The 15,000-nt window shown below is 43.7% G+C and overlaps 1 protein-coding gene across 1 annotated transcript in view; it reads right to left on the bottom strand.

The window, feature by feature from the left end:
• The window catches only part of col4a4 (collagen, type IV, alpha 4), a 31,508-nt gene that overhangs the window by 9,441 nt on the left and 7,067 nt on the right, over positions 1–15,000 (bottom strand). Inside the window, exons 11-28 of the mRNA XM_056610371.1 lie at positions 14,560–14,640; positions 13,246–13,308; positions 12,382–12,460; positions 11,431–11,535; positions 10,602–10,730; positions 10,201–10,290; positions 8,744–8,904; positions 8,431–8,503; positions 8,111–8,217; positions 6,693–6,876; positions 6,493–6,561; positions 6,089–6,196; positions 4,879–4,947; positions 3,924–4,073; positions 3,015–3,176; positions 2,536–2,703; positions 1,738–1,845; positions 864–1,045 (exon numbers count right to left, since the gene is read on the bottom strand). Coding sequence (XP_056466346.1) covers positions 864–1,045; positions 1,738–1,845; positions 2,536–2,703; positions 3,015–3,176; positions 3,924–4,073; positions 4,879–4,947; positions 6,089–6,196; positions 6,493–6,561; positions 6,693–6,876; positions 8,111–8,217; positions 8,431–8,503; positions 8,744–8,904; positions 10,201–10,290; positions 10,602–10,730; positions 11,431–11,535; positions 12,382–12,460; positions 13,246–13,308; positions 14,560–14,640 — 2,088 coding nt within the window. The remainder of the gene's footprint in view (positions 1–863; positions 1,046–1,737; positions 1,846–2,535; positions 2,704–3,014; positions 3,177–3,923; positions 4,074–4,878; positions 4,948–6,088; positions 6,197–6,492; positions 6,562–6,692; positions 6,877–8,110; positions 8,218–8,430; positions 8,504–8,743; positions 8,905–10,200; positions 10,291–10,601; positions 10,731–11,430; positions 11,536–12,381; positions 12,461–13,245; positions 13,309–14,559; positions 14,641–15,000) is intronic.

Below are 15,000 nucleotides of genomic sequence, written 5' to 3'. Positions count from 1 at the left end.
TGTCGCGGGTCCTCACCTTTAGCACCGGGGTGGCCAGGGAAGCCGGGGACCCCACTAGGCCCCGTACACCCAGGCTCTCCCTGCAACACAAAGAGTAAGGATAATGATAATCTAATATGTAGTTCCTCTAACAGCCACTAGGGGGTTCATGGTCGAGACTGTCATCTAGTTCCTCTAACAGCCACTAGGGGGTTCACGGTCGAGACTGTCATCTAGTTCCTTTAACAGCCACTAGGGGGTTCATGGTCGAGACTGTCATCTAGTTCCTCTAACAGCCACTAGGGGGTTCACGGTCGAGACTGTCATCTAGTTCCTCTAACAGCCACTAGGGGGTTCACGGTCGAGACTGTCATCTAGTTCCTCTAACAGCCACTAGGGGGTTCACGGTCGAGACTGTCATCTAGTTCCTCTAACAGCCACTAGGGGGTTCACGGTCGAGACTGTCATCTAGTTCCTCTAACAGCCACTAGGGGGTTCACGGTCGAGACTGTCATCTAGTTCCTCTAACAGCCACTAGGGGGTTCACGGTCGAGACTGTCATCTAGTTCCTCCAACAGCCACTAGGGGGTTCACGGTCGAGACTGTCATCTAGTTCCTCTAACAGCCACTAGGGGGTTCACGGTCGAGACTGTCATCTAGTTCCTCTAACAGCCACTAGGGGGTTCACGGTCGAGACTGTCATCTAGTTCCTCTAACAGCCACTAGGGGGTTCACGGTCGAGACTGTCATCTAGTCCCTCTAACAGCCACTAGGGGGTTCACGGTCTAGAGTAGACTGTCATCTAGTTCCTCTAACAGCCACTAGGGGGTTCACGGTCGAGACTGTCATGTATTTTCTATCAGAGGAGTAAAGGAACAGTTTACCAGATCACCAGCTTCTCCAGGGAAACCAATGAAGCCCATGCGTCCTGGAGAGCCAGGGGTTCCTGGTGGCCCCTGTCTCCCAGGGGCCCCTGGAGGCCCTCTGATGCCTTTCTCTACTCCTGGGGGCCCATCAAAGCCTGGATACCCTGGTAGGCCCCTGTTTCCCTGGAGGCCCTTGATCCCTGTAGAGGTTTAGTTAACAGAGTACACTCAGCTGGACACATCAATAACCATAACATAGCTCCAAGTACCCTAACATAGCTTTAAGTACCCTAACATAGCTATAAGTACCCTAACATAGCTCTTAGTACCCTAACATAGCTCTAAGTACCCTAACATAGCTCTTAGTACCCTAACATAGCTCTTAGTACCCTAACATAGCTCTCAGTACCCTAACATAGCTCTCAGTACCCTAACATAGCTCTTAGTACCCTAACATAGCTCTTAGTACCCTAACATAGCTCTAAGTACCCTAACATAGCTCTAAGTACCCTAACATAGCTCTAAGTACCCTAACATAGCTCTCAGTACCCTAACATAGCTCTAAGTACCCTAACATAGCTCTTAGTATCCTAACATAGCTCTAAGTACCCTAACATAGCTATAAGTACCCTAACATAGCTCTTAGTACCCTAACATAGCTCTTAGTACCCTAACATAGCTTTTAGTACCCTAACATAGCTCTTAGTACCCTAACATAGCTATAAGTACCCTAACATAGCTATAAGTACCCTAACATAGCTCTCAGTACCCTAACATAGCTCTCAGTACCCTAACATAGCCCTTATAATATAACGCTAAATTAGCTATGAGTACTGTTAAAAAAAGCTACGCTGTACGGTGACATAGCAAAGGGTACGATAACATTGCTGACCTCGTTGTCCTGTGAAGCCAGCCAGCCCAGGGGCCCCTGTAGGGCCGTACTCCCCTCTAATCGGGACAGCGACCACTGCTCCCTCTGGCCCCGGGGCCCCACGACCTCCTGCAGATAACACAATAAGTAATAAATGAATAATAGGTATCACTTTATAGTAACCGTCAGTCTTAACACTCATCAGGGTATAAGCCTTTAGTTAAGGATGAACTTATTATCAAGAGAACATGAATATATATATTTGTAGATGATTAGTCAGAGCTCAAATGACCAGCCTATCCGGTGGACTATACCAGCTGGTAGGCTGGTCTATCCATCCTACATCTGGGTGGACACTTCCACTTGTGATGTCACTAGAGGTTCGACTCTGAGTTGGCTTGTAATGGCTAATCCACATCCCCTTTTAACATAGCTCTTACGCTTTTTCATCTACAAATGTATATTTGAATGTTTTAAAAAAGTTATTAATTCACCATTAACTAAGGGCTTATACATTTATATTTTCTTAATGAGTAGTTCATCATTGACCAAAGGCTTATAAATGATGACTAAACGCAATATTACTATTTGACCTTTTTCTCCTTTCAGCCCGTCCGTGCCAGGGATGCCCGGAATGCCGCCGTCTCCCGTCCCACCTCTGAGGCCAGGGACCCCAAGGAGCCCAGCGTGCCCCTGCATACCCGGAGCCCCATCTCCCCCTGGGGGGCCCGCCGTACCTGTTCAAACAATGCGTCACTGCACTGGTCTGTGGCAGGGATAGGGGTCATGCTAAGGGATTGTGCCTCTCATGGTTCTCACCTCTCTGTCCGGTGACTCCTGCCTCCGCAGGCTCACCGGGGGGGCCCGAAGCGCCCTCTGGTCCCCGGTATCCCTGAAAGCCCGGGGAACCTGGCTTACCCTTTGGCCCCTGGGGGCCAATGCCTGGCCTTCCTTCCGGCCCAACCTTTCCCTTTTCCCCCATGAAGCCTGTTGGGACACGACGCATGATGTAACATTCATCTAACCCTAACCCTAACCCTAACCTTAACCCTAACCCTTACCTTAACCCCCATGAAGTACATCGGAACGCAGACACATGAAGTATCATCTTACCGTGCACTGGACCCCGTCAACTAAACTCTACCAATAAACAGTTTTATACCAAGCCTACCGGCACTTTAAGAAGCATACATCTCCCCCAACCCTCAAACCAACCACCCTAAGGCACACTGCAGAAGGTGGTGTCTTGTGGCTAATATCTGAACGGAAGTGAGGGGGGATCTGATGGGGAAAGTGACCTGGGGGTCCACTGGGTCCAGGGGGGCCACGCAGGCCCTGCTGCCCTCTCGCTCCTGAACTGCATGCTTCAGCCGGAGGGCCGGGGGGCCCCACTGTTCCTGGGGCCCCGTCCTCTCCTCTGGAGCCCCGGAAACCAGACTCTCCGGCGGGCCCCTCAAGTCCTGGAGAAACACGACAAAAAAGCAAACCATCCTGATGCTCTACATTCCATCCGCTTCAAAACACTTGTTACAATGCAAGACAAGTTAAATACGACAATTGGAGGTCTTGCCACGTGAATGCATTGTGAAATTCATAATAAATGCGTTCAGTACCTAAGTCACAGCTAGCCACTTGTTAGCACTGGATTCAAAATGCACATTTACATTTAGGTAGGCTGACCAAACGTCCTCTTTTCCCCGGACATGTCCACTTTTTACGTCCCGTCCGGGGCGTCCGGGGGGGTTTTATTAATTGATGATAATGTCCGGTTTTCGGACATTATCTCGTCGCATATTTGTGTTTCTGGGTCTTTCACATAACCTACTAGTTATTACCATTGTATATGTCTATGGTTATTACGGCCTTCCAAGTTCTGGAAATGGTATCACAAACTCAAATCTGGTCACCCTACATTTAGGGCATTTAGCAGACACTATTATCCAAAGCGATTTACAATAAGTATGTTCGTCAGCAGAAAGAGAAACAATATATCACTGTCGGTACAGTTAAGACATTCATCGAAACAAGTGCTAAGCAATCGACACTTGCTAGGTTAACAACATCCATCCGTCCTGTAGCTAGCTGTTAGCCCTGTATGTAGCGCTGTATGTCGGCTACCTGTTAGCCCGGGGGTACCAGGTTAACCCGGGGTTAATCCGTCCTGTAGCTAGCTGTTAGCCCTGTATGTAGCGCTGTATGTCGGCTACCTGTTAGCCCGGGGGTACCAGGGGGACCAGGCACTCCCTTGGGTCCCTGGGGGCCTGATTGTCCTGGGAATCCCAGCGGTCCCGGGGGGCCCAAGACAGGATCTCCGCTGGGTCCCTGCAGCCCTGGGACACCTGGAACACCTGGAACACCTGGATAACACAGCTTGCATCAACACTCCCACTACTCAGTTTTACCCTGACACAGCAGACAGCATTCAATACCGAGTAATGCTCATTAACACGGCCACTACTCCAACTTACTCTGATACATCATCATCATTGTAGATATACTTATGATAAGAAGTTGAACTAGTAGTAAAAGTATTAATAAGTAGTAGTACAAGTAGTATAAGTATTAACAATTAGTGGTACTAGTAGTATACATATTAGTAAGTGGTATGACTAGCAGCTTAAAGAGATACTTCACCGGTGGGAATATGAAGGTTTTATGAATTAAATAATTCAATGTATTATAAATGTGAAAAAAAAATTGAAATCGGTTCATCCTAGCCTGAAAAAAGGCAGAAAGAGTGTTTTCATGGTCTCTCTGGCTCAAAGTAAGAAAACCTCCAACTACCACAGTGCATTGCGCTCGCTGCCCCGCCAACCTGTCGGTCTCCCGTACGCGAGCTCCCGTCCCCCTCTCATTCCTTATTGGTGGAAAAATTTGCCACCAAAAGTGTGTTGTAGTCCTCGGCCCTTCTAGCGGGACAAGAGGTTTCTCCCGAAATGACGTCAAACGCGTCATTTGACGTCATTTCGGGAGAAAATTAGATGAGAAAAAATGGGCGAAGGGGAGACTGGTTTAGACTGATATTTATATATATATTTATTTATATTACAATAGCGATTTTATAATGATAGAACGCCGGTTCTAAATGGGTGAAGTATCCCTTTAAGTATTAATAGGTAGGATTGTAGAAGTATTAATACGTAGTATTCATCGTAATCAAACCTGGCGTTCCTTCATAAGTGATTCCCTCAGATCCTTCATGGCCAGAATCTCCAACGCACCCAGACACTCCTAGGATACACAAACACACAGACATATAACCCTAACCTAAATATATATACATATAATACACACACACACACACACACACACAGACATATAACCCTAACCTAAATATATATACATATAATACACACACACACACACACACAGATATATAACCCTAACCTTAATATATATACATATAATACACACACACACACACACAGACATATAACCCTAACCTAAATATATATACACATACTACACACACACACACACACACACACACACAGAGACATACAACCCTAACCTAAATATCTATACATATAATACACACACAAACACACACAGAGACATATAACCCTAACCTTTTTTAACCTTACTTTTATTACAAGGGTCTTCTCAATGCCGTGGAACGCTCCGTTCACTTGCATGGGCCCTTCACAATTTACGGCGGTGAGTTATGTTTGATAACTCCCCGTTGCTAAGTATAATTGACCGCTGTCAAGGAAAGTGGATTCTTTGCCGTCTTTTGTACTACTCCGCAAGTAGTCTGGTAACTTATCAACCAATGTGTACTCGGTTGCTAAGCGACGTCAGCGTCTTTGGCAGACTATTTCTCTGCTGATCAACACTACGACTGCTGGTAACAAATAAATTGAAAAAAGCCACACAGTTATTTATTTATCGACTTTATCGAAAATAAACCCCTTCATGGCGAAGCAAGACACCACCGCTTTGCGTCGTGTCCGGTTCGCCCTGTCTGGGCTTATTTTCCTGATAATGACCGCTGTTCTTAGATTATCCCTTACATAATACACACACACACAAACAGATACATAACCCTAACCTAAATATAGATTCATATAATGGAGGAGGGATGAGGGAGGATGAAGGAGGGATAAGGGGAGACGAGGGAGGAAGGAATGATGGAGGGGGATGAAGGAGGGATAAGGGGGGATGAGGGAGGAAGGAGGGATGTAGGGAGATGAAGGAGGAAGGAGGGATGGAGGGGGATGAAGGAGGGATAAGGGGAGACGTGGGAGGAAGGAGGGATGGAGGGGGGTGAAGGAGGGATAAGGGGAGACGAGGGAGGAAGGAGGGATGTAGGGAGACGAGGGAGGAAGGAGGGATGGAGGGGGGTGAAGGAGGGAGGTAGACGGTCAACAACCTTGCGGTCCTTGGAGTCCTCGGAGGCCCGCGTCCCCTGGGTCTCCTCTCAGCCCATCAGGCCCCATGTGGCCCCTGGGTCCTGGAGGCCCCGGGATCCCCCAAACCCCTGCGGACAAGACGCCCCTTTAACCCCATGACCTTTAACCCCACGAACACCAAAATATAAATACAACACCATATTTTATATTGCGTTGTACATCAACCTTTAGGCCCAATCCCAATTCTCTTAGACTTCCCCTTACCCCTCCCCCTTACCCCTCCCCCTTGTTTTGAAGGGGTAAGGGTAAGGGGGGAATGGTAAGGGTAAGGGGGGAGGGGTAAGGGGAAGGGGGGAGGGGTAGAAATGGGATTGGGCCCAAATCTGCCAGGCAGGCCAGCAGACAGAGCAGACAGGCAGGTTACCTGAGTCTCCGGTCTCTCCCTTCTCCCCTGGGGGCCCGGGGTGACTGGGTACACACGGCAGCATGACCCCTGGGGGAACAACATGAAATATGGAAGGGATAATCCACCACAAGGGGGCGCCCCTACTCGCCACAGAGGACACTAACATGTGCAGTACGTGTACATCCTCCCTCCATAGAAGGTATGCGTGTGTTTCTTACCCCTGACCCCCGCGGGGCCCGGCTGGCCCCTGGGTCCCGGGGGTCCCACTTCTCCATGGGCCCCGCGTCGCCCCATGGCTCCGAGGACGTCCTGGCCGGCGGGCCCCAGCCCCCCTGGGAGGCCCCTGGCTCCCTGGAGGCCCGGGTCGCCCCTCTCCCCTGGAGGGCCAGCTACAACATCGCCCTGGAAGAGGGTACGTGTTAGCACCACCCTCACAGCGCCACCCCTCCACACAACACCACCCTCACAACAACCCCACCCTAACACCCTCACAACACCCTCATCTTAACAACACCACCCTCCAAACAACACCAACCTTCAAACACCCCCATCCTCACAACACCATTTTATCTGATCTAATGAATGTATGATCTAATCTAATGTATGAATTTATTTAATCTAATGTATGAATGTATGATCTAATCTAATGTATGATCTTATTTAATCTAATGTATGAATGTATGATCTAATCTAATGTATGATCTTATTTAATCTAATGTATGAATGTATGATCTAATCTAATGTATGATCTTATTTAATCTAATGTATGAATGTATGATCTAATCTAATGTATGATCTTATTTAATCTAATGTATGAATGTATGATCTAATCTAATGTATGATCTTATTTAATCTAATGTATGAATGTATGATCTAATCTAATGTATGATCTTATTTAATCTAATGTATGAATGTATGATCTAATCTAATGTATGATTTTATTTAATCTAATGTATGAATGTATGATCTAATCTAATGTATGATTTTATTTAATCGAATGTATGAATGTATGATCTTATTTAATCTAATGTATGAATGTATGATCTAATCTAATGTATGATCTTATTTAATCGAATGTATGAATGTATGATCTTATTTAATCTAATGTATGAATGTATGATCTAATCTAATGTATGATCTTATTTAATCGAATGTATGAATGTATGATCTTATTTAATCTAATGTATGAATGTATGATCTAATCTAATGTATGATCTTATTTAATCTAATGTATGAATGTATGATCTTATTTATTCTAATGTATGAATGTATGATCTTATTTAATTGAATGAATGAATGTATGATCTGATCTGATCTAATGAATGAATGTATGATCTTTGTTAATCTAATGTATGAATGTATGATCTAGTCTAATGAATGAATGTATGGTCTAGTCTAATGAATGAATGTATGATCTAGTAGTCTAATGAATGAATGTATGATCTAGTCTAATGAATGAATGTATGATCTAGTCTAATGAATGAATGTATGATCTAGTCTAAGGATTGAATGTATGATCTAGTCTAATGAATGAATGTATGATCTAGTCTAATGAATGAATGTATGATCTAGTCTAATGAATGAATGTATGATCTAGTCTGCTGTGTGAACATAATATAATATCTGATCATCTGACCTCAGGGCCGGTGTCTCCCGGGGCCCCTGGGGGCCCGTCTTCCCCTCTCCTCCCCATGAAGCCAGGCTGACCGGGGCTCCCCAAGCTTCCTTGCACCCCCTTCTGGCCTGGAGAACACATAGATCATATTATTCTTATTACCCTAATAAATAGAACATGGAGATTACATCATACTATATCTATTTCCAGTAGCAATATTCCATATCATTTGTATATTAATATATGTGTAAAGCATTATAACATACCTTGTATCAGATATCATTATTCCATATCATTACTATAGACCCTATCCCTATAAGGCTGCCGATATACACACTCACCTTTTATGTCCATCAGGTAGAGCACTCCTTTCTGACCTTTGACCCCTCTGACCCCTGGGAAACCCCAGAGTCCCTGGCAACACAAACAACCAATCAGAACACCTGTCTCCTCCTCCCCTACAACACAACAGAGAGTCATAAAACATTGTTGATGTCCTGTTTGCAAACACCGAAGAAGCACTATTTTGACATTGATGATGTCATGTTTTAAAACATTGAAGATATCATATTTTCAAACATTGATGTGTCATGTGTCAATGTCAGTGTCAATGTCATATTTTAAATCTTTTGACCGATAGATGCTGAGACCCACCTCGAAACCCACTCCACCCTCGTCTCCGTGGTAACCAGGGTCTCCTCTTGGTCCTTGAGGCCCTTGAGATCCGGGTAACCCTGGCAACCCAGCCACTCCTGCTGCACCTGGCAATCCTTTGACCTCAGTGGGAGGACCACAGGAACAGTCTCCATCACTCCCTTCCCCCCAAACACACACACACACACACGCACACGCACGCACGCACGCACACGCACACACACACACGCACACACACACACACACACACACACACACACGCACACGCACACGCACACGCACACACACACACACACACACACACACACACACACGCACACGCACACACGCACACGCACGCACACGCACGCACACGCACACGCACACGCACACACACACACACACACACACACACACACACACAAACACACATCAATATATCAATAGTTAATATTCATTTGTAACAACATCATGGAGGTGACGGCTGCCCTCTCATGGTTAAAACAAGAATGACCATGGCATGTTTTACAGACTCTAAGACGCTGTGAGGAAATCCTGGGAAAAGGATTCAAAAAGGGACTTATGCATGTAACTTGTATTTGTCATAGTCACCATGGTCCCAGTACATGTTCTAGGACATGCGGAGGTAACATCCTATTTGAGTTTCTCAACACAGTGTTCTTACTGCATCCATAGTGGTAAACTACAATCATAGACCTATAGTCTGACAGTCTAGACAAAAGCGGAAAAGGAAGAGGAATGGCTCCCTCTAGGAGTATTAAGGGCTCATTCTAATAGGCCAAAAACAGACATATATTTTTATATTCATGGGATAACAAACTAATTCAAACATATAAATATCATATGACTATTCTGCAAAGTCAGTTTCACTATTAGCCACTCAACTCGACACACTGTAACTTCAATTCCAAATTCATAATTGTGAGTCCAGAAGGGGAATTCACTTGGTTAGCATGAGCTTTCCGTGAGCCGCTTCCATTGTCTTGCAGAATTGTGGGGGAATACACTTTCAGTTACTTTTCAAAGAATTCCAAAGTGTTCAGATTCGTCGCTTATTCTCAAACAGTGCCAATAACAACCCAAGGATGTTGTAGTTTGTCTACAATGATATTTCGGCATTTGAGATGAACAATCTTGTTGTGTTATTACTGGCAATCAATTTTTTAATATGTATTTATTTATTTATTTTAATGAGCACAAAATAGATCTTTCACTAGAGGGGGATAGGAGCTAGTCTACTGTAACTCTGGAAAGTTAATGGAAGCAGAAATCGAAATGTAACGCAGCAAACTCCCATTCTGAACGCACAATGATGAATTTGTCATCATTGAATGAAATCAAACAACTGGTCTGAATCGGGGTGAGACAGTTAAACGCCAGTGAACAGAGAGGCGTATCCCTTTAGGCATTTGACAGTTGCAAATATAAAATGGCATCATCAGGAACCAATCACTGACCTTTAATCCCCGGGAAGCCCCTCCCCCCTGGAGGTCCCTGTTGACCTTGCTCTCCGGTCTCCCCTGGAGGCCCAGTTAGACAGTAGCGCCCTGCCCCAAGACAACAAATACACACAACACGTCAGACAAATATATAATAATGACACCTAAAAAAACCTTTTCCCGTCTTCTCAACCACATAACTTATATATGTCTTTATTTATATATATATACATATATGTTCTATGGATTGTAATATCAGTATAACTAATTGTGGTGTACTATCAGTATTATAATTAATAAGGCTCTATGCATTGTAATATCATATTAATACTAATGAAGGTGCTACACTAGCTCCTCTCTCAGTGTTATAAACACCAAGGTCATCGGTATTACTGAGTAGTGAAGAGGATTCCCCGTACCTGGAGCTCCTTCCAGGCCCTTGGGGCCTTCTGGCCCCTCGGGACCCTTCTTTCCAGGTTCGCCTGGAATGGGGTGGCTGGGTAACAGTTTCCCTGGCTCGCCTTTCTCCCCCCAGGTTCCTGGAGGTCCTGCCGCACCCGGAGTCCCAGCAGGCCCTGAGAAGAAAAGAAAGTATGGAATCAAATACCGGTACTTAGTCTAAGGCCAAATCCCATTTCTACCCCCTTCCCCTTCCCCTTCCCCATCCCCCTTGTTTTGAAGGGGTAAGGGGTAGAAATGGGATTGGGCCTACTTGTTTTATTGTCATTCAATAAGTGCCCCAGCGCACATATTAAACACAATTTCGTTACCTTGGCTCACGGTGGAGTGGACACAGAATACAAAAAGATAAAATACAATGATGTATGTAAAAAAAATACCGTCAAATAGTTAATAAATATCCCTTCAAATAGGTAATATACAATATATAAACGATTTGTATATTAAATCTAATATGAAGTATTTATAAAAGATAATGTCATTTTTTTTTATTAACATTAAATAATAAATGTCTCTCAAAAATACCATCAAATGGTTATAAAATATAACTTAAAATAGTTTATAAAATATGACAACTTAAAATATTTGTAAGATATAATCAAATATCAAACACTCACTCACTCACTCACTCACTCACTCACTCACTCACTCGCTCCCTCCCTCCCTCCCTCCCTCCCTCCCTCCCTCCCTCCCTCCCTCCCTCAATCCCTCAATCCCTCAATCCCTCACTCACTCACTCACTCACTCACTCACTCCCTCACTCCCTCCCTCACTCACTCACTCACTCACCGGCTACTGATTCCCCGGCTGCACCTCGAGGGCCGTGCATCCCCATGAACCCCCTCTCTCCCGTGGGCCCCCGCTGGCCCAGGGCCCCTGGGTCTCCCACGTTCCCTGGAGGTCGGTTATAGGGTTACCAGGTGGGGAGAGATAGGGTGGAGATAGGATTGGGACAAAGTTAACAGGGCGGTAGTGATAGGGTTAGATCAGGGGTTCTCAAAGTTTGGACAGCTGAGGGCCAATTTAGGAACCCAAAATTTGATTGAGGGCCACCAAAGGAAAAAAAAATTAGCCGGGAAATGCCGTCAGCATCCCAGTGGTGAAAAGAAACATTGCACCGTGGACCTCTGAGAGTGAGGTCAAATGAGGTCTAAATCACAAAACTGAGGTTCATCCTTTCAAAGTAATGTACAGTCGGATTAAAACTAACAAATGTAACAGGATTTAATTGAAAGCTAGAGAGAGTCGACTTTTCTCTTTACATTTATTTATTTTTGTTGAAATTAATATTTAAATTAATAATAATAATTCTTTCTGCGGGCCGCCATTGGCCCGCGGGCCGCACTTTGAGAACCAATGGGTTAGAGATAGTCATTCCTACCCGTGTGGTTGACTTCTATGTATGTTGTAGCGCCCTTAAATCCCATGTCACCGATAAATCCCTGCAAAAGAAAAATAGGCATACATTATATATACTGTTCATTGATCCCGTATCAATTCTATAATCTTCATACTTTCAAAGTATGTATACAATGTATGAAGTTCATACTGTTTGAAATGTATCGAGTTTATACAGTTAATAATGTATCAAGTTTGAACCGTGTATATAATATTATCATGTGTTTATGCTGTATCAAGTTCAGACGGTTTACGATGAATGAAGGTTGAACAGAATATATAATGTATCAAGGTGAAATCGTCTCTATTGTATTAAGGATATATAAGGTAGTACGTTCATACCGTCTTTAATGTAGAAATCCCTTACCTTAGAGCCGTCAGTCCCGATCAACCCAGGGAGACCAGGACTACCCACAATCCCCTGCACAGGGGCCGCACAGAACAACATACAATACATCAATGGTGAGCAGTAACCTTTGACCCAAGGCATGTTGATTTGTCCTAAATTGAATTTGAAAAGATTTCCTTCCGCCGAACTGGAATCAGTATTACCATAACGTAACCGCTCTTATGTAAAATCATGTTGTTTTATTGCTTTGACGGCCTCATGGGGCTTTAAACAGTTAGTAGTATCTTCGGAAATGTGTAACTAAACTGAGTCACTAGGGGGCAATGTTGTGCCGTGCCTCGTGATTAAAAAGTATATTATAACTACAAAGATCATGTTGTGTGGACAAACCTTCCATCCTTGAAGCCCAGGAAGTCCCGGGATTCCTGTGATACCCTGGACACACACACACACACACACACACACACACGCACACGCACACGCACACGCACACACACACACACACACACACACACACACACACACACACACACACACACACACACACACACAGTTCAAAGTTGTGATGGTGTAGTGATTAGTTATTGGGAGGTAGTTGTCAGAGTGTAGTCATTGGGGTGTAGTTGTGAGCATGTAGTTATTAGGATGTGGTTGTGAGGGTGTAGTTATTAGGGTGTAATTGTCAGAGTGTCGTCATTGGGGTGTAGTTGTGAGAGTGTAGTCATTAGGGTATGGTTGTTCGGGTGTAGTCATTAGGGTGTAGTTGTGAGGATGCACATATTAGGGTGGTGTTGTGAGAGTCATATGGGTGTAGTTGTGAGAGTGTAATTATGAGGGTACATGTGAAGGGGTCTCACCCTTAGTCCTGGGAGCCCAACAGGTCCCCTCTCCCCCTTCTCCCCCGGCTCAGAGTCCACGCCCTGAATCAGTGACAGCAGAGCATTATATATCGAGAGGTTTTTTAAATATATGTATATTACTTTTAACACGGTAATATTATCTTATTATAATATATATTATTTCATCCATTTTTGCATCATTATTATATTTGATGGTATTATTATAATATGTAATATATTATTATAATATGTGTTATGTCATGTTATTGTGTTAAGATAATACATATTATTATATTGAGTATTGATGTATTTTTATACTATACAACATTATATTATTTTATGATATATTTTTGTATTATTATAATATGTAAGATTATGTTATTATACTATACATTATTGCATTATTATGTATATATTATTATATTTTATGTTAAATATTATTGCATTATAATAAATATGAATATATCCTGAATCATAAATGTATGATTATATTACAATATATATTACGATAGTATTGCATTCAATATTATTGTATTATTAGAACGTATTATATCAAAGGGATTTTAACTTACGTCTTCTGCCTTTGGGCCGCACGGGCCTTTCACCCCTTCCTCCCCCTGAAAGAAACTCAGCATCAGTTTCTACCATCCAATCATCAGCCACTAGCTGGGTCAGTACATGTGTAGGAGGCTGGGTGTGATGGTTAGTACTTGTTGTGTAGGAGGCAGGATATCTAAAGTGGGAGGTGATGGTTTGAGATGGTGAGGAGTTGGTGATTATTTTGGACATGTTAAGATGTAGGTGATGATGAGGAGTTGGTGATTGTTGTGAACATGTTGAGGAGTAGGTGATGATGAGGTGTTGGTGACTGTTGTGAACATGTTGAGGAGTAGGTGATGATGAGGAGTTAGTGAGGCGTTGGTGATCGTTCTGGACATGGTGTGTATGTGGTTTTCTGTGCACCACCACTCAGTCTAGCAGGAGATGGGGTGGTGGTGGGCTGTAGCCCAGTCACTGTCTTTGAGCATAGCGAGGATTACTGTGCCTTCAGGGTAATTGTATTTGTAAATATATCAATATTTGTATAATTGTAATGGTCAATGGGCTTTTTTAATAAGTTAGTTATATTAGTTATTAGTTAGTTGTTAGTTAGTTATAGCAGTTATTAGTTTGTTATTATTGTCATATTAGTTATTGGCTATTCAATCATTATTAGTTAGTTATAATCTGAAGTTATATAAATAATGACTTAGTGAAAGTTATTTCTAAGTTATATTAGTTACTAGCTAGTTATAGCTGTTTTGAAACACAAGGCAATTATAGCAGTCCTACCTTGCTGCCCTTGATGTAGCGCTCCCAGGGAGGCTCAACGATCTCAAAGGGCCCCGGAGGACCCTGGGGGCCCTGGTTCCCCTACACACAGAATACTATTAATACTAATACTACTACTACTATTACAACTACTACTTCGACTACTACTACTGCTACTACCACTAGAGGCCCTGGTTCCCCTACACACAGACAACTATTAATACTGCTACTACTACTACTACTACTTCTACTACTACTACTACTACTAGTACTACTACTACTACTACTACTATTACCTCTTCTACTACTACTAGAGACCCTGGTTCCCCTAAACACAGACAACTATTAATACTTCTATTACTACTACTGCTGATACTAATACTTCTACTACTGTGTGTGGGCGGCAGTGGCTCAGAAGGTTTTACTGGCCACCAGCAGTTTGCTAGTTCGATCCCCGGTTCC

Source organism: Gadus chalcogrammus, chromosome 16, assembly GCF_026213295.1.
Source record: "Gadus chalcogrammus isolate NIFS_2021 chromosome 16, NIFS_Gcha_1.0, whole genome shotgun sequence".
NCBI lineage: Eukaryota > Metazoa > Chordata > Actinopteri > Gadiformes > Gadidae > Gadus > Gadus chalcogrammus.
Note: the sequence above shows the minus strand (reverse complement) of the source record. Positions and strands in the feature narration are given on the sequence as shown.